This window comes from Schistocerca gregaria, chromosome 7 (assembly GCF_023897955.1).
Source record: "Schistocerca gregaria isolate iqSchGreg1 chromosome 7, iqSchGreg1.2, whole genome shotgun sequence".
NCBI classification, from domain to species: Eukaryota; Metazoa; Arthropoda; class Insecta; order Orthoptera; family Acrididae; genus Schistocerca; species Schistocerca gregaria.
The window spans coordinates 418,011,534-418,033,468 of NC_064926.1; the positions used below are offsets into that span (position 1 = coordinate 418,011,534).

Genomic DNA, 21,935 nt, shown 5'->3' on the forward strand with positions numbered 1-21,935 from the left:
ATTCAATATGTAAATGTCACTACAGGTATTCGGATTTAGGTTATGACATGTTTGACACGCTTGCTATAATTTTCAATGATGTGGTGCAGACAAATAGCGAAATTCTGCATGCCCTGCTGAAATGACAGAACATTGATGCTGCTGATGGCCTCCTGAATGGCTGTTTTCAGCTCAGCAATGGTTTTGGGGTTATTGCTGTACATCTTGTCTTTAGTATAGCCTCACAAAAAGGAGTCACGTGTGGCCAGATCTCATGAAAATGGCAGCCAATTGAGGCCCATCCCAGTGGCCTATGGGTAGCCCAGAGCCAGAATGTGGTCTCCAAAGTGCTCCTCCAGGGCATCAAGCACTCTCCTGCTTCAATGGGGTCAAGCTCTGTCTTGCATGAACCGCATCTTGTCAAAATCAATGGCACTTTGGGTAATGGGCATGAAATCACCTTCCAAAACCTTCATGTGCTATTCAGTAGTCACCATGCCATCAAGGAATATCACACTGATTATTCTGTGACTGGGCATTGCACACCAGACAGTCACCAGTTGAGGGTGAAGAGACTTCTTGATTGTAAAATGTGGATTCTCACTAGCCCAAATGGGCCAATTTTGCTTATTGACAAACCCATCCATATGAAAGTGGACTTAGTCACTAAACTAAACCATGCAGTGCATACTAATTCCCATCTTCCCCATGGCCAACCATGCCGTTTGAATGTCCTAATGCAAACCGTTCAGAAGTTATTATGATTTTATTTCATATAGGTCTATAACTGTCACCCTGTAATTTATGTAATACTTTAGGATTATAGAAGAGCCGGTGAGTGGTCTCTATCCTAAACTTTCCTGCAACATTTACAATTTATGTAATGTAATTTTAAAAAGACACTAGCTTAACCAGGTGACCATCTGACATTGAAGTGACAACCTACCAGGTTTAACGAAAACAAACCCCAACTTATTGGTGTGCATCTCTTCTCCCTGTATGCATGTGGACATGGACAAGTGATGTGAAGAAGTATTGCTATTGTAGTCTTCAGTCTGAAGATTGGTTTGATGCAGCCTTTAATGCTAATCTATCCTTGCAAGCCTCCTTATCTGTAAATAACTACCACAACCCACACCCATTTGAGCCTGCTTCGTGTATTCAAGGCTTGGTCTCCCTCTACAGTTTTTACCTCCCCACCTCTCCCCACAATACCTTCCGTTACCAAACTGGCATGTCTCAGAATATGTCCCACTAACCAATCCCGTCTTTTGGTTAAATTATACAAAAAAAAAAAACTTCCCTCAATTCAATTCAGTACCTCTTCATTAGTTACACAATCTACCAGGTGATCAAAAAGTCAGTATAAATTTGAAAACTTAATAAACCAAGGAAAAATGTAGATAGAGAGGTAAAAATTGACACACATGCTTGGAATGACATGGGGTTTTATTAGAACGGAAAAAAACACCCCATATTGCTAGACGCGTGAAAGATCTGTTGCGCGCTTCGTTTGGTGATGATCGTGTGCTCAGCCGCCACTTTCGTCGTTTTGCCTCCCAGGTCCCCAGACCTCAGATTATTGGCTTTGGGGTTACCTGAAGTTGCAAGTGTATCATGATCGACCAACATCTCTAGGGATGCTGAAAGATAACATCCGACACCAATGCCTCACCATAACTATGGACGTGCTTTACTGTGCTGTTCACAACATTATTCCTTGACTACGGCTATTGTTGAGGAATGATGGTGGACATATTGAGCATTTCCTGTAAAGAACATCATCTTTGCTTTGTCTTACTTTGTTGTGCTAATTATTGCTATTGTGATCAGATGTCGGACATTTTTTGAGCGTTTGTATTTTTTTGGTTCTAATAAAACCCCATGTCATTCCATGCATGTGTGTCAATTTGTACCCCTCTTTGTACATTATTCTGTGATTTCTTCAGCTTTCAAATTTATACTGACTTTTTGATCACCTGGTATATATCTAATCTTCAGCATTCTTCTTAGCCCGACTCTTCAACACCTTATATTCTCTTGTTGTCTGAATTACCTATCATCCTCATTTCACTTCCATACAATATTACACTCCAGACAAATGCTTTCAGGGAAGACTTGCTAACACTTAAAATGATTTTATGTTACAAAAAGTCTCTGCTTCAGAAATGCTTTGCTTGCTGTTGCCTGTCAGCATTTTATATCTTCCCTACTTTTCCCACAATCAGTTATTTTGCTGCCCAAACAGCAAAACTCATCTTCTACTTTTAGTGTCTCATTTTCTAATTTAATTCCCACAGCATTGTGTGCTTTAATTTGATTACATCCCATTACCGTTGTTTACTTTTATTGGTGTTCATCTTATATCTTTTCAAGACACTATCCATACTACTCTTTCACATCCTTAGCCATAGTGTCGTTGACAAATCACAAAAGTTTGTACTCTTTCTCCCTGAATTTTAATGCCCTTTCCAAATTTCTCCTGGATCTCCTCCATGGCTTGCTCAATGTATAGATTAAATAAAGTTGGCGGTAGGATATGACCTTGTCCTAGTCCCTACGCAATCATGACTTCCTTTTCATGTTTTTTTACTCATAACTGCAGTCTTATTTCTGTACAAGGTATAAATAACATTTTTGTCCATCTATTTTATGCCTGCTACCTTCAAAATTTCTATGAGTGAATCAAGAAATGTTTAGATATCTTCATGTCGTAATATGAATCTCTTCAGGTAATATTAAGTGATCATCTTTGGCTTTGTTTACATTTCAGGGTTGCACTATGGAATCTGCAGTCTGGTTCTGTATCCTTCTCAATTTGAAGCATATTTTTGCATATGTAGCACCAGCATATTTTATATATTTGCTTCGCAATTACTGTTTTGATTCAACTCAACCAGTGACTTGGAGCAGATTCTCTATGACAAAATTTTGTCAACTTTCAGTGGTGGTTGCAAGCATTTTTATGATCTCATTTGGACCGTTCATAGTGTTGGGTCAGTTTGCACAGGTGGGTGTTCGCAGATGCTTCAGTAAGTATGTGTTGCTTCAGATTTCATGTTACCATTTACAGTGAACATTACCCTGTATTTTTCAGGTCATGTCACGCCTATTCCCTTTTAAACGAGGTTTGTGTCATGCATATTGGGCACCGAATTTTTGGGCTCTCTACAATGTAGCTGACAAGGGAGCAGCCTTTGTTGGTATGTAATTTTCTTCTTGTATTAGTATTAAAATGATTATGTAGTACAGATGTCATCACCAGCTATACAGTCATAACTGTGGGATGTGAATTATTTTTACGTAAGAAATAGCTGTGGCTTGTATGATAGAGAGTAAAAGACCAGGATGAAGACCAAGCCTGAGGTGCAAGAACTTGGTGAATCTGGCATCAAGCAGAGATGACATACTTGAGACAGCATCAAATAAGGAGAGTTTTAAGAACCATAATTGATGAAGCCACATTTGCCAACCCATCTAACAAGTTGGAACGACATGGGATGGTGATTGTGGTGATGATTTATGATTGAGAGGCCAAGATTAGCTGGACTGTGCTTTTAATAAGAGGCAGAGTTAATCAAGGCTGAAAAAAGGAGAGAAATGTCACAGAATGAATATCATTTAGGACCACTTACAGACTGGGGTTCGATTCAAGACACTCAACTCATGCAAGCAATAAGTTTGATCTATCTAGGCATGACACACATTCACAGTTGCACTTGTGCCAGTATATCCCTCCTGCTTTTCACACTCTGAGAAAGGATATTATGGAAAATTGCTTAGCCACTACCTGTAGTTCCCTCCAGGAAAAAAGTTTCCGTTCAGCAACAGAGTGTTAGCTGTATCAAGGATGGGCGTAAACTTCTAATTGGATGTTTCTATTGACCAACTGATTTAACTGAAAAACTGAGCGAAAACATCAGTTCACTAATACAAATGTTCCCCAATCACACTGTTATAAGTGAGATGACTTTAATCAGCCAACAATCAGTTGGCAAAAATTATAATTTTCAAAATGATTGTCATGTGAAGGTACTCTAGGAAACATTATTAAATGTCTTCTTGGAAAACTGCCTAAAAAAGGGCAGCTAAGAAATTAAGAAGGCTTACAAATTTAGTAAGCTGGATAAAGAGGCACTCTTGTCACACCTCAAAGAGGAACTCAAAAAATTTACCTCTGAGAAGGAGTATGTAGAAATTCGGATCAAGTTTAAAAGAATAGTTGTTCATGCATTGACTAGATGTGTACCCAGTGCTGTGTCATCCAAACAAGACACTGCCAGGGCAAAAGCACCACAGATACAAAGAAGCAGGCTGGTGCCAGTGCCATAGAGACGTACCACTTGTGCGAGTTCCACCAGTGCAATGGGCGGCACTGAGTATGAAGATATCAACTTCACGTTGGCCAATTGGCAGCCAAGTACAATCCGCCAGTGACTGGATGACAGTGGACAGAAGCCTACTCAGAAGATAGAATAGCAGCTCTCATCGTCGTACAGGTCTAACTTAGACAGTGAACAGACACCTATTCTGTTACCTGACCCTGGGTCATAGTTGTGTAACAGTGGCAGAGAGAAATTGTCTTAGTGGTGTACTGCACCAGAAGCCGTTTCATGAGCTCACGAACTCAGCATACCATTACAGCAGTAGCAACAAGGCCTTAACACCTAGCACAACAGTTCATGATTGGAGAGACCCACTTGGTATACTGTCACTGTAAATGCAGTACTAAAGAAAAGGTGACTTCTGCACAATAGGTGTAAAGCAAAGCATATGGGTATAAATTGATAAATGCTAAATGAGCCTAATTTGGTTGTCAAGAGAACATATTGAAGCCGTCAATGAATACCACAACAGAATATTATCGAAAGAAATTCTAGTTATATGTATAGGCTGTCAAAGGAACCAAAGGTAGTGTCCAGTCACTCATGGATCACACAGGAATTGAAATTTAGAGTAGCAAGCAAAATCAGAAATACTGAAATCCATTTCCAAATGCTCCTGTACTAAGGAAGATACAGATGCACTGCCTAAGTTTACTTCTTACTTCACTGCAAAGATGAGTGTCAGTGGCTTTGACAAACAGCTAAAACCATTAAAATTAAACAAGGCCCCAGGGGGCAAAGAGATCCCTCTCAGCTTGTATAAAGAATCTGTAGCGGATTCATCTTCCATTTTAACTCTAGTATACCATAGAACCTTTAACAAAAAACTGTACCTAGTGATTAAAAAATGAAAAACACAGGTCACCAGACTTGTCTACAAGAAGGGTAACAGAAGTGAGCCAGAAAACCACCGTCAGATGTCACTGATGCTCGTCTACAGTATTATTGAATCCTAGAATGTAATCCTACATCAATTTAATCAGATATCTCTAACAAGGGGGCCTTCCATACTGTAAGTCACAGATTTTGATGTGCTTCAAATATGTTGTAGAGGCACTTATTTAGTACCTGGCCATCTGGTTCTTTAGTGATGGGCCTTGTTTTTCGAGAAAATCGATTTTGAATTTCATTATGCACTTTGTGTACCTGTAACATTACATATATTCCGAGCAAGTAAGCGTAGTGCGGTGGTAAAGGTTCAGGGCTACCGCGCTGGAGGTACTGTGTTTGAATACTGCTTTCGGAGTAGATTTTCGGCACATTTAATGGCATTTGTGATTTCGCCTTTTGATTCTTCCTTCAACTCCTCTACTTGTGGATCATCTTCTGTCTGCACTACTGCCGAAACATTTGGTTCTTCCAGTTCACAGAATTTTTCTCACACACAACACTAGAGACACTTTGCGAGCAACTGACGTAGTTAGATTCGAACGTAAAGGAATGCGACTCGCATCCTCATTGGCCACAACTAGGAGCTGGGGTTCCTGTTACGGCTAATGGTATTCATGAGAGAGGGGCGATAATGGGCGGAGATTGATTTCAGGTAATACAAGAAGCGACCATCGTACAAACATTTGGAACTCCAACTGCGAATCATAAACGGAATGAATATTTGAAAAAATAATAACAGAATATATCTTTATTATTTTGCACACATTACACTGTCTGTTGATATTCCTTGAAATAAAATTAAAAAATTTGGTCAATTTTGGAAAAAAAGAAATGAGAGAGAGAGATACACGAGCAGGATTCAAACACGGCATCTCCAGCGTGGTAGCCATGAACCTTTACCGCTGCGCTACGCTGACTTGCTCAGTATGTATGTAATGTTACGGGCATACAAAGCACCCAATGAACTTCAAAATTTATTTTCTCAAAAACCAAGGTCCATCGCTAAAAAATCAGATAGCCAGGTACTCAGGGTAAATGCCTGTACAACATAGTTGAAGCGCATCAAAATCCGTGTTTACAGTATGGAGGGTCCCTTTGTAAGTGAATGACCTCCACTGTGCCAGTCAGCATGGATTCCGTAAACATCAGTGTTGCAAATCACAACTTGTACTTTTCTCACATGATATCCTGAAAGCCACGCATCAAGGGAACTGGGTAGATGCGGTGTTTCTTGACTTTTGAAAAGCATTTGACTTGGTACCATACGAATGTTTATTAAGAAAAGTACAGTTGTATGTAGTATCAAACAAAATTTGTGACTGGTTTGTGGATTTCTTGGTACTTGCAATGCATCATGTTGTCTTGGATGCAGAGCACTAAAAGAAGTTGAAGTAACTTCAGGTGCGCCCCAGGGAAGCTGTTGGGACCCTTGTTTATCACAGTATATATTAGTGACCTGGCAGACAATATTAACAGCAGTCTCAGACTTTCCACAGATAATGCAGATGCTATAATGAAGTACTGTCTGGTCTTCAAAATACTGCCCAGATTGGCAAATTGGTTTAAATGTATAGAAATGTAAAATTATTAATTTCACAAAATGAAAAAAAGTGTTTTCTTCTGGCTACAATACTGATGATTTACATTTATAATCAATCAGCTGATACAATTTGTCGGTGATTGTGGTTCTTCACTACCTCAGATGACCAATGTTGGAGACTATGACACCAATATAGAGAAAGGTACCATTCTCCCAGTATTTTGTAGAGGCACAATGTGGTTACTCCTGGGGTTGTAGTGTGGGAAGCCATCGGGTACAACTTAATGTCATGGCTGGTAGTAATTGAGGGACTCTCACAGTACAATTCTACACCACCGACATCCTCTGTCCTCATGTGTCATTTCTCTTATGTTAGTACTGTGGTGCTATTTTGGAACAGGACAATGCTCATCCGCACATGTCACATGTCTCTAAGAACTGTTTTCATGATGTTGAGGCACTCCCAGCAGGCCAGAGGGAGTACAATATCATACTGATAGTGGGCCATACTGCCAAGTTCATAGCAAATTTTACTCAGTTTTGTAATCATCCAAGTAACATCAGTACCCTCTTGACCCTTGAAGTTTCATTTCATTTGCTCTTTCACTTCTGAATGCTTCACTTTTTTGTCAGGTCCTGTAGAAGTTGTGAAACTACCCAACAGATTAAATTTTTGTACTAGACCAAGACTTGATCCTGAACCCTTGTTGTTCTTGAGTATTTCCCTTAAAAACTTAGTGCACAATCTACTGCAGACTAAATGATTCATTCTGGAAATAAATCCTAGCCTTTGGTGAAGCCATTCTCCAGAACTCTAGTCCGGCATGCCATGAAGGGAAATTTTTATGAAACTTAATGAGAGAGAAATCCTTCTATAATTAACATGGTGGAAAAAGAGGGATTGGTGTCATAACTTGTGCTGGGATAGCTCTGTTGGTGAGAATATTGTTCCTGAACCCAGTCTGGAAAACAGTGCACATACTTCTGCAGAACAAAAGATTTCTGGAAACATCTGACAACATATTTCAGCTTTACCAAACATTTTGAGCTGCTCCATCTTGAATGATGCTGGTTCCCTTAATTAATGCGGAGGGCAAAAAGAGCTTCTGAAGGGACAGGAGATGATTGGTTTCAAAATTGGGTGATGAGATGTATTCATAATGGACAGGCAGGGTGAATTTCTGTACTTTGGAGAAGTTTGTGTTTATTCTCTATGTTTCGCCTGGTAAGCATCATCCTCAAATACACTTTCAATTTGCACCGTTGATAGATTCACCTTAACTTAATAGTTTCCACTTGGATCATAGGATTAACAATGAGTCTCTGTATACTACACTCACAACAACTCTTGTTAATATTTACTGTCTTAGCTTAGTTATATGTGCATGGAATAAATAATAAGCACACAGTCATTAAAGTGAGAATAAACTATCCTTTCTGAAACTCTGCATACTGCTCAAGTAAGTTAAGACAGCAATTACCATTTGACATATAGATCATTAGTCATGGATCACTGGCTCAGAAGGAGATTGTAGGGGTATTGTGGCAAAAATGTTTCAAGATGGCAAAACAGCCATTTTTCTCTGGACACAGATTCAGTGTCTCAAAATCCTACTGCTTCTGGAGACAAGTCTACACCCACTTTGCTAAGGCATGTTTCATTAAAGCATATGACATTAGGTTTTTTTCCTTTATGATGTAGCTAGGTGTGTGTTTTCTGTCCTAATTGTATGAGTACTCTTAAAGAACTAAGTGAAAACAGTGGAACAAATATCACTTCATTTTGTAACAATTTTAGTAGCTTCTCAAGAGCATACCATACTCTTGAGCTTTGGAATATGTTACTTTATTAGTACTGATCATTTCATTCTCATTGTTGTATTGATTCTATATGTAAAATAATACACTGATATTATAATGGAACTTTCTGCATGAAATAATATCTAAAATAAGGGAAAGGTGGCCACTCACCTATAGTGGACTGATGTGTGGCATATTCACATAACAGAAAACAGTATTCACATTAGCTTTTGACCTCTTACTCTTTTTCTAGCCAATGTACACACATTCACACACACATCCACGTGGATACCCAAATGCTCACACCCACTGCAGAGAGTCTGAGCAAGAGCTCCATAGCTAGTAGCAATACCATTTTCTGTTTCGTGTTCCTATGCATCACATGACCAGTGGTTGTCTTTCCCTTATTTCATGTAGTATACCATTTATTATTTTATCAAATACAGAAGTGTATGCAAGCAAAAATTTTGTGTGTTCCTATCACCATCACCGTGTATCTTATGGAAATATTTAATACATTCTTTTAATTGCTGGTTTCAGGCAGGAAATTAGGAATGAATTTGCAACATAGCTCCGCTGTGATGACAGGTGGACTTGTGCAAGAATTTGAGCACACTATACTGCCTTCTGTCTCTCCGAAAATGACTTTCATGTTAACTCTGGTGTCTATACTGGTAAGTGGGTGTCATTTTAAATTTTTTTTGATAAGTAAGTATATTCAATTTCTGTAAATTCTGTTCTGACAAAACATGAGAGTTTGGAACTTACTACCTTAGGAATATATATTTGCTTGGTATACTGTAAATTTGTTACAGCCTAACCTTCATAAAAGTCATGAGTATTTAAATATAAACAATTGAACAGAATCACAGTTACTTCAGTAGATTCAGTGTGGAAATTTATGTTCCTGTTGCAGCAAAATGTAAAATTTGAAAATTCTAAACCATTTCATTAATTTTTAACGAATTTACTTCTGTCCTTTAAAAAAATAAATGAGGTATCTAAGTTCAAGACAATATTATTTTAAGCTACCAGAGAAGAATAGTGTAAGGAGAAATGAATGTAGAGGCAAGGGCATAAGTATTTTATGAGGGTGGTTTGATAAGTCTGGTAAAAAAGCAATAAAAAAAGGTTGTTTCATAAACAGTTTGCATTACTTCTCCACAGTCTCCTTTGAGGCTGCAGACTCCTTGACTTGCGCCTTAGGGTGGTGGGGTTTCGGGTTCCGCTGAATAGGTTAGGAGTTCACTACACTCAGCTGGCGGCTACACGGGTAGCGGAGGCTGTGCGGCATGGACTGGGCGGTTTTTTAGGTTAGAAGGCCTTGGGAAAGTACAAGGTGGGCTGCAATCTCAAAGGGTGCATGGCAAATACAGGGCGTGCTTGGATAAAGGAACATTCGGAATTGTAGTTGTAAATTGTTGAAGTTGTGCTGGGAAAGTCCCTGAGCTTCAAGCGCTAATAGAAAGCACAGAAGCTGAAATCGTTATAGGCACAGAAAGCTGGCTAAAGCCTGAAATAAGTTCTGCAGAAATTTTTAGGAAGTCTCAGACGGTGTTCAGGAAAGATAGATTAGGCAGAATTGGTGGTGGAGTGTTTGTGTCTGTCAGTAGTGGTTTATCTTGTAGTGAAGTCGAAGTAGATACTCCGTGCGAATTGGTATGGGTGGAGGTTATACTTAACAGTCGAACTAAGTTAATAATTGGCTCCTTCTACCGACCCCCAGACTCCGATGATATAGTTGCTGAACAGTACAGAGAAAATTTGAGTCTCGTAACAAATCAAGAGGATGTCGTTATCAGGAGAAAGAAAACTGGCGTTCTACGGATCGGAGTATGGAATGTCAGATCCCTTAATCGGGCAGGTAGGTTAGAAAATTTAAAAATGGAAATGGATAGGTTAAAGTTAGATATAGTGGGAATTAGTGAAGTTCGGTGGCAGGAGGAACGAGACTTTTGGTCAGGTGACTACAGGGTTATAAGCACAAAATCAAATAGGGGTAATGCAGGAGTAGGTTTAATAATGAATAGGAAAATAGGAATGCGGGTAAGCTACTACAAACAGCATAGTGAACGCATTATTGTGGCCAAGTAGATACGAAGCCCACACCTACTACAGTAGTACAAGTTTATATGGCAACTAGCTCTGCAGATGACGAAGAAATTGAAGAAATGTATGATCAAATAAAAGAAATTATTCAGATAGTGAAGGGTGACGAAAATTTAATAGTCATGGGTGACTGGCATTCGGTAGTAGGAAAAGGGAGAGAAGGAAACGTAGTAGTTGGATATGGACTGGGGCAAAGAAATGAAAGAGGGAGGCGCCTGGTAGAATTTTGCACAGAGCACAACTTAATCATAGCTAACACTTGGTTCAAGAACCATAAAAGAAGGCTGTATACATGGAAGAAGCCTGGAGATACTAAAAGGTATCAGATAGATTATATAATGGTAAGACCGAGATTTAGGAACCAGGTTTTAAATTGTAGGACATTTCCAGGGGCAGATGTGGACTCTGAGCACAATCTATTGGTTATGAACTGTAGATTAAAACTGAAGAAATGGCAAAAAGGTGGGAATTTAAGGAGGTGGGAGCTGGATAAACTGACTAAACCAGAGGTTGTACAGGTTGACAGGAATGGGGGAAAGAAATACAGTAGAAGAAGAGTGGGTAGCTCTGAGGGATGAAGTAGTGAAGGCAGCAGAGGATCAAATAGGTAAAAAGACGAGGGCTAGTAGAAATCCTTGGGTAACAGAAGGAATATTGAATTTAATTGATGAAAGGAGAAAATGTAAACATGCAGTAAATGAAGCAGGCAAAAAGGAATACAGACGTCTCAAAAATGAGATCAACAGGAAGTGCAAAATTTCTAAGCAAGGATGGCTAGGGGACAAATGTAAGGATGTAGAGGCTTATCTCACTATGGGTAAGATACATACGGCCTACAGCAAAATTAAAGAGACCTTTGGAGATAAGAGAACCACTTGTATAAACATCAAGAGCTCAGATGGAAACCCAGTTCTAAGCAAAGAAGGGAAAGTAGAAAGGTGGAAGGAGTATATAGAGGGTCTATACAAGGGCGATGTACTTGAGGAGAATATTATGGAAATGGAAGAGGATGTAGATGAAGATGAAATGGGAGATACGATACTGCGTGAAGAGTTTGACAGAGCACTGAAAGACCTGAGTCAAAACAAGGCCCCTGGAGTAGACAACATTCCATTGGAACTACTGACGGCCTTGGGAGAGCCAGTCCTGACAAAACACTACCATCTGGTGAGCAAGATGTATGAGACAGGCGAAATACCCTCAGACTTCAAGAAGAATATAATTATTCCAATCCCAAAGAAAGCAGGTGTTGACAGATGTGAAAATTACCAAACTATCAGTTTAATAGGTCACAGCTGCAAAATACTAACGTGAATTCTTTACAGACGAATGGAAAAACTAGTAGAAGCCGACCTCGGGGAAGATCAGTTTGGATTCTGTAGAAATGTTGGAACACGTGAGGCAATACTGTCCCTACGACTTATCTTAGAAGCTAGATTAAGTGGAGGCATGTATGGAAGTGAAACATGGACGATAAGTAGTTTGGACAAGAAGAGAATAGAAGCTTTCAAAATGTGGTGCTACAGAAGAATGCTGAAGATTAGATGGGTAGATCACATAACTAATGCGGAAGTATTGAATAGGATTGGGGAGAAGAGAAGTTGTGGCACAAGTTGACCAGAAGAAGGAATCGGTTGCTAGGACATGTTCTGAGGCATCAAGGGATCACCAATTTAGTATTAGAGGGCAGCATGGAGGGTAAAAATCGTAGAGGGAGACGAAGAGATGACTACACTAAGCAGATTCAGAAGGATGTAGGTTGCAATAGGTACTGGGAGATGAAGAAGCTTGCACAAGATAGAGTAGAATGGAGAGCTGCATCAAACCAGTCTCAGGACTGAAGACCATGACAACAACAACAACAACAAATAAATACCCCACTCATACGGTTATAGTTGGTGGGGACTTCAACCTTCCCTCAATATGTTGGCAAAAATACTTGTTCAAAACCGGTGGTAGGCAGAAAACATCTTCCGAGATTGTCCTAAATGCTTTCTCCGAAAATTATTTCAAGCAGTTAGTCCACGAACCTATGCGAATTGTAAATGGTTGTGAAAACACACTTGACCTCTCAGCCACAAACTATCCAGAGCTAATAGAGAGCATCATGACTGATACAGGGATTAGTGATCACAAGGTCGTTGTAGCTAGGCGCAATACCGTTTCTTCCAAATCCACCAGAAACAAACGCAAAATAATTTTATTTAAAAAAGCAGATAAAGTGTCACTAGAAGCCTTCCTAAGAGACAATCTCCATTCTTTCCGAACTGACTGTGCAAATGTAGAGATGTGGCTCAAATTCAAAGATATAGTAGCAACAGCAGTTGAGAGATTCATACCTCATAAATTGGTAAGAGATGGAACTGATCCCCTACGGTACACAAAACAGGTCCAAACGCTGTTTCAGAGGCAACGGAAAAAGCATGCTAAGTTCAGAAGAACGCGAAATCCCAAAGATTGGCTAAAATTTACAGACACACGAAATTTGGCATGGACTTCAATGCGAGATGCCTTTAATAGATTCCACAACAAAACATTGTCTCGAAATTTGGTAGAAAATCCGAAGAAATTCTGGTTGTATGTAAAGTACACAAGCGGCAAGACGCAGTCAATACCTTCGCTGTGCAGTGCCGACGGTACTGTTACCGACGACTGTGCCGCTAAAGCGGAGTTATTGAACGCAGTTTTCCGAAATTCCTTCACCAGGGAAGACAAATGGAATATTCCGGAATTTGAAACATGAACAGCTGCTAGCATGAGTTTCTTAGAAGTAGATACCTTAGGGGTTGCGAAGCAACTGAAATCGCTTGATACGGGCAAGTCTTCAGGTCCAGATTGTATACCGATTAGGTTCCTTCAGATTACGCTGATACAATAGCTCCCTACTGAGCAATCATATACAACCGCTCGCTCACCGATGAATCTGTACCTACAGATTGGAAAATTGCGCAGGTCGCACCAGTGTTTAATAAAGGTAGTAGGAGTAATCCATCGAACTACATACCTATATCATTGACGTCAGTTTGCAGTAGGGTTTTTGAGCATATACTGTATTCAAACATTATGAATCACCTCGAAGGGGACTATTTATCGATATGTAATCAACATGGTTTCAGAAAACATCGTTCTTGTGCAACGCAGGTAGCTCTTTATTCGCATGAAGTAATGGCCGCTATCAACAGGGGATCTCAAGTTGATTTTGTATTTCTAGATTTCCAGAAAGCTTTTGACACCGTTCCTCACAAGCGACTTCTAATCAAGCTGTGGGCCTATGGGGTATCGTCTCAGTTGTGCGACTGGATTCGTGATTTCCTGTCAGGAAGGTCGCAGTTCATAGTAATAGAAGGCAAATCATCGAGTAAAACTGAAGTGATATCAGGTGTTCCCCAGGGAAGCATCCTGGGACCTCTGCTGTTCCTGATCTATATCAATGACGTGGATGATAATCTGAGCAGTTCTCTTAGGTTGTTCGCAGATGATGCTGTAATTTACCATCTAGTAAGGTCGTCTGAAGACCAGTATCAGTTGCAAAGCGATTTAGGAAAGATTGCTGTATGATGTGGCAGGTGGCAGTTGATGCTAAATGACGAAAAGTGTGAGGTGATCCACATGAGTTCCAAACGAAATCCGTTGGAATTCGATTACTCGATAAATAGTACAATTCTCAAGGCTGTCTATTCAACTAAGTACCTGGGTGTTAAAATTACGAACAACTTCAATTGGAAGGACCATATACATAATATTGTGGGGAAGGCGAGCCAAAGGTTGCGTTTCATTGGCAGGACACTTAGAAGATGTAACAAGTCCACTAAAGAGACAGCTTACACTACACTCGTTCGTCCTCTGTTAGAATATTGCTGCGCGGTGTGGGATCCTTACCAGGTGGGATTGACGGAGGACATCGAGAGGGTGCAAAGAAGGGCAGCTCGTTTTGTATTATCATGTAATAGGGGAGAGAGTGTGGCAGATATGATACAAGAGTTGGGATGGAAGTCATTAAAGCAAAGATGTTTTTTGGCACGGCGAGATCTATTTACGAAATTTCAGTCACCAACTTTCACTTCCGAATGCGAAAACATTCTGTTGAGCCCAACCTACATAGGTAGGAATGATCATCAAAATAAAATAAGAGAAATCAGATCTTGAACAAAAAGGATTAGGTGTTCGTTTTTCCCGCGCGCTTTTCGGGAGTGGAATGGTAGAGAGATAGTATGATTGTGGTTCGATGAACCCTCTGCCAAGCACTTAAATGTGAATTGCAGAGTAGTCATGTAGATGTAGATGAGGATATAAACTTGGTCAAATGACCTTCAGATTCTTCATCCAACCGGAAAAATAGGTTCTGTCAAACTCTGGAAAATACTCATTGAATGCCACTATCGCTCATTTTAATGGAAATTTCTTCCCAGCTAACCAAAGTTTCAAGTTAGAGAACAGGAAGAAGTCTGGTGACTGTAGGGTATGAGGCACCAATTCATGCATTTTCGCCATCCTTATCGCTGATGTGAGGGATGGTGGAGTATCCTGGTGAAAGAGCACTTTTATTTGTGCCAGTCTTGATCTTTTTTTCAGCCAACAAGAGTTTCATATGATCCATCTTCAAAACATAATCGGGTCCAGCTACAGTTCTGTCTTTTCCCAAGTAATCCACGAGGATTATTCCTTAAGAATCCCAAAAAACAGTGGTCATCACCTTACCAGCAATTACAAAATGGTCTTTGCCTTCTTTGATCCATTGTCACCAGCCTTTGTCCATTATTTTGAGTGCCATTTTGGCTGTGGTGTGTAATGATGGATCCAGGTTTCATTGACAGACACAAGTCGATACAGGAAGTCTTGTTAATTGTGATTAAACATCACCAGACATTGTGTTAAAATGTTCTGCCAGGAGCATTTTTTGTCAACTGTTAGTGATCGTGGCACCCACTCATACACAGCTTCTTCATAGCTATTTGCAGGATATTATGCACTCTCAGTTGAGATGCCTACAGTCTCAATGATCTCCTGAATTTTTATTTGATGGTCTTGTATTTCCATATCATGGATTTTGTCAGTGGTTTCCTATGTGGTGACCTCAGTTGGACTGCCAGAGCATGCTCCGGTCTCAGTACTTGTCCGACCAGGTTTAAATTCATTAATCCAAAAGTAAATAGTCTTCAATGATGGTGCTGAGTCCATGTGAGTTTCATCCAATTCTGTTTTGATTTATGCAGCAGACCAATCCTTCAAATGAAAATGTTTAACACATTGGCACCTAACGGCGTGGCTATCCACTTAATACCCGGATCCTGAGGAAATTTGCTACAATTTACAATTTTTTATTAAATTTACTAATCCACTTACCTCTTTGGGCAGTATATCAGCTTAACCTTCCATCATTCCTGTTTATGAATATGTATATGTGCAGCACAAATAAGTTATATAGGGATTTGTAGATATTACTATAAAGGCACTGTTTTGCAGCCTTTTTATTTTTCCCCGAAGTCGACAAAATTTTCATAAGTCATAGGGAATGGTAGGCTATTTATTTAAAATCACTTGTCAGCAGGAAATACTAAATGCTTCATTTTTAGGTAAAGTTTTTTATTGTGAAATATTTTTATTTCTCATTTTTGCAAATTAGAGTACTTCACTTGGGTATGAAATCTGTCAAAACACTCAGGAACACAAAGGCCTGTGTTACATGGCCTACAGTAGTATCTGGTCTCTTCCCTCACTACACTTTCCTACCACTTTCCCTTGGTCCCAACAGACCTTGCATCTTCTAGTTGGGTTTGTTTTCTTTTCTGTTGGTGGCAGTTTCTCCATGAAAGTGACATACTGTGAGTCTGTTTGCACTTGCAACTCCAAATGCTGAATGTGTGTCTTTATTTAGTTGTGCTCCTCCTTTGTGAACCAATTGCTTTGCTAATTTACACATAAAATCTACTAATGCACACTTTTTATAGTCTAGTATGTCTGACTTCACTACCTCAACACATCCACTCATGGATTTTACACTGACATGTGCAGCAGTCATCTTATGCTGTGTCGACAACATGTGTGCATCATGTTTGTCTTTCCATTTAAAGCAGGAAAAGTGTCCTTTGTGATGAAATATCATTTCTCCTTTCTTTAGTTTTTGATTTATTAGGTCTCTAGGCAAACTTATCATGTTCTTCATCACAGTTCTAACTCCCAGTGTATTTATTTCCCATTGTTCTTCAGGGAATGCAGGACTTATGTAAAATCTGTCCATGTATACCACATGTCCTTTTCCCAAGTAAGAGGAACACAGCCTCAGCAACAGGGATTTGACAGAATTGTCAATATTTCCTTTTCCTCCAGTATAAACTTCAGCAATGCACATGTAACCTGTTTGAGTATCACTTACAACATACAGTTTTATCCAATATTTCTCTGGTTTGTCTTTCATATAAACAGGGAATCCAATTCTTCCTCAAAGGGGACATATTGCTTCATCCACAGTCAGAAAAAAGACTTTTCTGCATCTTTCTGTGAAAAAGTCCCAAACAGGTCTTATTTTATGCAGAAGGTCATGGCCTGATTCTTGAGGTGTCTATAATAGTGCATTATTGTTCACATGCGGCATCCTGAATATGCAAAAAATGTTTCATGACATTAGCTGAGAAGCAAATGATGAAGCAAGCACAGGGTCTTCAGAGCAATAATCGCTAAGTTTAGGTTTCTTTACAAAATACACATGCAAAACGATTGCAAAAAATAGAGATACTTCATGTATCCTCACTGCTCTCCATTTCTTCCATAAAAATTGTGGTTTGATACTGTTCTGATGGCAAAGTTCAGAAATAGTATCAGTAGCGAAGCAATTTTTTTCACTTCAGTAGATTGTATATGGGAATTCATACACCCGATAAAACAAAATGTAGGAATTGAAATTTCTCAACCATTTGTACAGTTTTTAACAAGTTTTTATTCTATCCTGTAGGAAAAATGCAACATATAAGCTCAAGACAATACCATTTTGAACTACCAGTAAAGAATAATTCAGGGAAGTAATGGATGTGGAGGCAAGGGCAGAAGTAATTGTAAAATCAGAATGAAGACAACAGCTGAGGAACAAAGCAGTTTTGGAACACTTGTCAGAAGAAAAGTTCGTATACAACACACAACACGTGATAAAGTGCTGAAAGAAAATTACGTAACATTTCTCCAAGTGAAAACTATGTAAACGGTGCCTCTTTACGAATGTTTATGATATCAGATTCAAGGGCAGCAGCGAATGTAAAAATTAGTCTCATTAAACTAAAAAAGCAACTGTACTGTTGAATAATAGAAAACAACAGCCAAAATAAAGGCCCTTTGCTTATAAGTACATGTGTGCATTTCTTTGCATGTAGGCAAAATCATAATTTGCTGCCATTTAACATTCAGTTCCATATTGCTCCATCCCATGCATTGTTGGATGCTTGGCTGCTCCTTGATATGCTTTCCTTAACTTGGTCAGGACTTTTCTACTCAGACCTGATGCATTTTTAATTGGTAGTGTGTGGGGAGGGTTCCTAAAGTGACACATTACCAGTTTCACCATCTCACCTCCACTCCCCCTCTCCTCCACCCCTCCCCTCCCCTCCCTCTCCTCTCCAAAGGTGCTCTTGGTTCTTTCATGAGTTCATACATGGCGTCCACAGGACCCCGAGCTATTGCAGTCCCTTCCCTCCCAGACTGCATTTGTTTCCCTGTGCCCCTCCCTCACCATCCTCGCCCCTTCCCCTCCCCACTTCCCCCTTCTTCCTCTCTTGTGGGCTTCTTACTTATGTTGACCAGGCTATATACATAATTTCCTGTATTTCTTGTGGCTTTGTTCCTCTTGCCTTTCTTCTTTCATCCTTCCTTTTTGACATTTTTGGTCCCTCTTTTGTGTTTGAGCTCCGCTTCTAAATTTTCTATCTGTAGTGCGAGCCATTTAGGGGAGAACTTCCTCCCTAGCTTCTACAGCATGGTTTCCTCTCCTCCCTTCCTCCCCCTCTTTCTGCTGTAGTCTCCATCTGACCTGCTAGGTCACCAGCATGTGTAGCCAGTCCACGTGGTGGTGCTGTTATGCACCCATATGGCTGAGCCCCGTGACAACACAGGGATTACTCTTCTAGTACCTGACCTGTTGCCTTCTCATGTATGTCTGGGAGTGGTTGCTTGTGATTCCAGAGCATAGGAACTCTTGGCAATGGCTGCCATGCCAGATGGCCCTTCATGTGGCTGGTTGGTGCCCATTGGGAAATGTGCCTGATTGGAGTGTGTGTAAGGAGAGCCCCTGAACACAGTGGGTGGTATCAGGGCAGGTGCTTTTCACATGAAGCATATCAAGTTCCAAAAATCTGGCCTTTCTCCTATGGCCATCTCTTTGAGTGGTAACAGATCATTGAAGCCTGCTTCTTATGACCCCACAGCCTTTCTTTCCCTAGATACACTCTGGGAGGAGGGCCAAGCTCACAGGCTTGGCGTGAAACACTTTCCACACTACTGAGTCTGTACTAACACAGACAGGGACACATTCACCACCAAAAAGCCATTATTTTTTGTGGGAAATATCAAAGACAAGTTTTTCGAAGTAGAGTCTCTAAGTAATATGCGGTTGAGTTCCCTGTTGATCAAAACTTCTTTTGTTATCCATTCTGCAGCTCTTTGTGCTTGTGATCATCTTGGCAACAGCCCAGTGTCCATTACACCTCATCAATCTCTGAACATGGGCCAGGGAGTCATTCTTCATAGGGACCTCATCCTTCAAACTGATGATAATCTGGAATGACTGGGCATTCATTTTGTTCAACACATGCAGAAAGGTCGTAAGAACAATCACACTGATACAGGCATCTTCATTCTGGCATTTGAGGGAGACATTCTCCCAGAGAAGATCAAGGTTATGTATTATGGGCGTGATGACAAACCATGTATTCCACCAACCATGAAATGCTTTCGATGCTTGCGTTTCAGGCACACGTCTTCCTGATATAAGGCAGACCCTCTATGTGGTGACTGTGGTCACTTGTTCCATAAGGGAAGCTCCTGTGTTCCACCTTGTCCGTCCATCTCCACACTCACCAGATTTTCCGGATTATGAGAAGCAAAAGAAGATAAAAGAGTTTAAGTCCCTGGATCGTTCGTCTTACACTGTCGCTCATCAGGAATTTGACAGACTTCATCCTGTGTATCAGTGACTTCTACTTTGGCCTCTGTTACATCCTTTCCCCCTCCTCCCCCTTCCTTACCCCAGTCCTGTCCTCCTCTCCTCTCCTCTCCCCCTCCCCTGCTGTTCCCACACCCTTCCATCTACATGGCGCTCTCCCTCCCCATCTGAAGAAGGGTCCACCTCCGTTGGTGCTCGCTGGTGATGGAGCTCCCTCCTGGCATCCCCCCCCCCCCCCCCCCCTCTGGGGTTCCTCAGGCTGGAGGCTTGCTACTGAAACTTGGCCTTGAGACACACAATCTGTGCGCCCCAAGGCCACCCATTCTCTTTTGGTCCCAAATCTTGCAGAATCCTGCTCTTCCTCTGTGCCCTGCCGTACTCAGCATATGAAAGAGAAGAAGAAAAAACATAAGTCCCAGGACAAGGTCCCCCAATACCCCCATAGGTGCCACCTGCCCCCCTCGTAACCTGTATCTGACCTCTTATTTATGGGTGTCACCTCATTCTCTTTTGTGATAGTTGGTGAACTGGTGGCATGATTGGCTCCAGCCCATTCGCCTCCCATTTGGATACCCACTCTGTGCTTATTCAATGGAACTGTAATGGATGCTACCATTACCTCCCAGAGTTGCGGTCCCATATTGCCTTTTACTCGGCAGCTTGTGTTATTTTCCAGGAACTTCATTTTACTGATGCTCACTCACCAACCCTTCATGAGTTCCGCACTTTCTGTTGGAACTGGGTCACCCTTTGAGGGCTTCCACTGGTGCCTGTCCATTGGTCATATGCATATTGTTAGTACATGGGTCCCACTTCATACCCCATTGGAAGCAGTTGCTGTCCTTGTCCACTTGGACTCTCCAGTCACTGTTTGCAGTCTCTTTCCCCCTCCTAATAGGCCACCCACATCTGCTGCTCCAGCAGCCTTCCTTAAGCAACTCACCCCTCCCTCCCTCCCTCCCTCCCTCCCTCCCTCCCTCCCTCCCTCCCTCCCTCCCTCCCTCCCTCCCTCCCTCCCTCCCTCCCTCCCTCCCTCCCTCCCTCCCTCTCTCCTCCTTGGTAATTTAAATGCCCATCACCTTATGTGGGGCAGTGCTCTTTCATATAGTTGGGGGCTACTCACTGACCAATTTCTTGCAGACCATGACCTGTGTCTTCTTAATGATGGTCCCCCTGCTCATTTTAGTGCTGCATATGGCACTTTCTCTGCCATTGATCTTTCGCTCTCTTCCCCTTCCTTTCTTCCTTCCTCACACTGGTCGCCACATGATGACCTCTGTGATAGTAACCACTTCCCATTATTCTCTCATTCGCTTCCCACCTCTTAATGATCAGTTTATCCCACTGAGCTTTCCATCGTGCTGATTGGCCTATAGATACCTCCCAAGTCATTTTTCCATCTTCTTTGTCAGGTTAGAATGCTGAAATCATCCATGATCTGTCAATAAGATAATTAGCACTGCTGGTGTTGGTGTTTCCTGCTTGACAGACCCCATTCGGCATTGGCCAGTTCTGTGGTGGAGCACAGCCACTGTCACCACTATCCATGACTATTGTCACACCTAGTAGCATCTTAAGTTTTTTTTTTTTTTTTTCCATCAGTCTACTGACTGTGCTAACCTCTTCATCTCACAGTAGCACTTGCAACCTACGTCCTCAATTATTTGCTTGACATATTCCAATCTCTGTCTTCCTCTATGTTTTTGCCCTCTGCAGCTCCCTCTAGTACCATGGAAGTCATTCCCTCATGTCTTAGCAGATGTCCTATCATCCTGTCCCTTCTCCTTATCAGTGTTTTCCACATATTCCTTTCCTCTCCGATTCTGCGTAGAACCTCCTCATTCCTTACCTTATCAGTCCACCTAATTCGTCTATAGCACCACATCTCAAATGCTTCGATTATCTTCTGTTCCGGTTTTCCCACAGTCCATGTTTCACTACCATACAATGCTGTACTCCAGACGTACATCCTCAGAAATTTCTTCCTCAAATTAAGGCCGTTATTTGATATTTTTAGACTTCTCTTGGCCAGAAATGCCTTTTTTGCCATAGCGAGTCTGCTTTTGATGTCCTCCTCGCTCCGTCC

General features: G+C 41.0%; 1 protein-coding gene across 3 annotated transcripts in view; it reads left to right on the forward strand.

Annotated features, from left to right (window-relative positions):
- The window catches only part of LOC126281949 (probable dolichyl pyrophosphate Glc1Man9GlcNAc2 alpha-1,3-glucosyltransferase), a 122,169-nt gene that overhangs the window by 16,509 nt on the left and 83,725 nt on the right, over positions 1 to 21,935 (forward strand). For all 3 annotated transcript variants that reach the window (XM_049981311.1, XM_049981310.1, XM_049981308.1), the window contains exons 4-6: positions 2,753 to 2,989; positions 3,077 to 3,182; positions 9,136 to 9,269. In XM_049981311.1, coding sequence (XP_049837268.1) covers positions 2,753 to 2,989; positions 3,077 to 3,182; positions 9,136 to 9,269 — 477 coding nt within the window. The remainder of the gene's footprint in view (positions 1 to 2,752; positions 2,990 to 3,076; positions 3,183 to 9,135; positions 9,270 to 21,935) is intronic.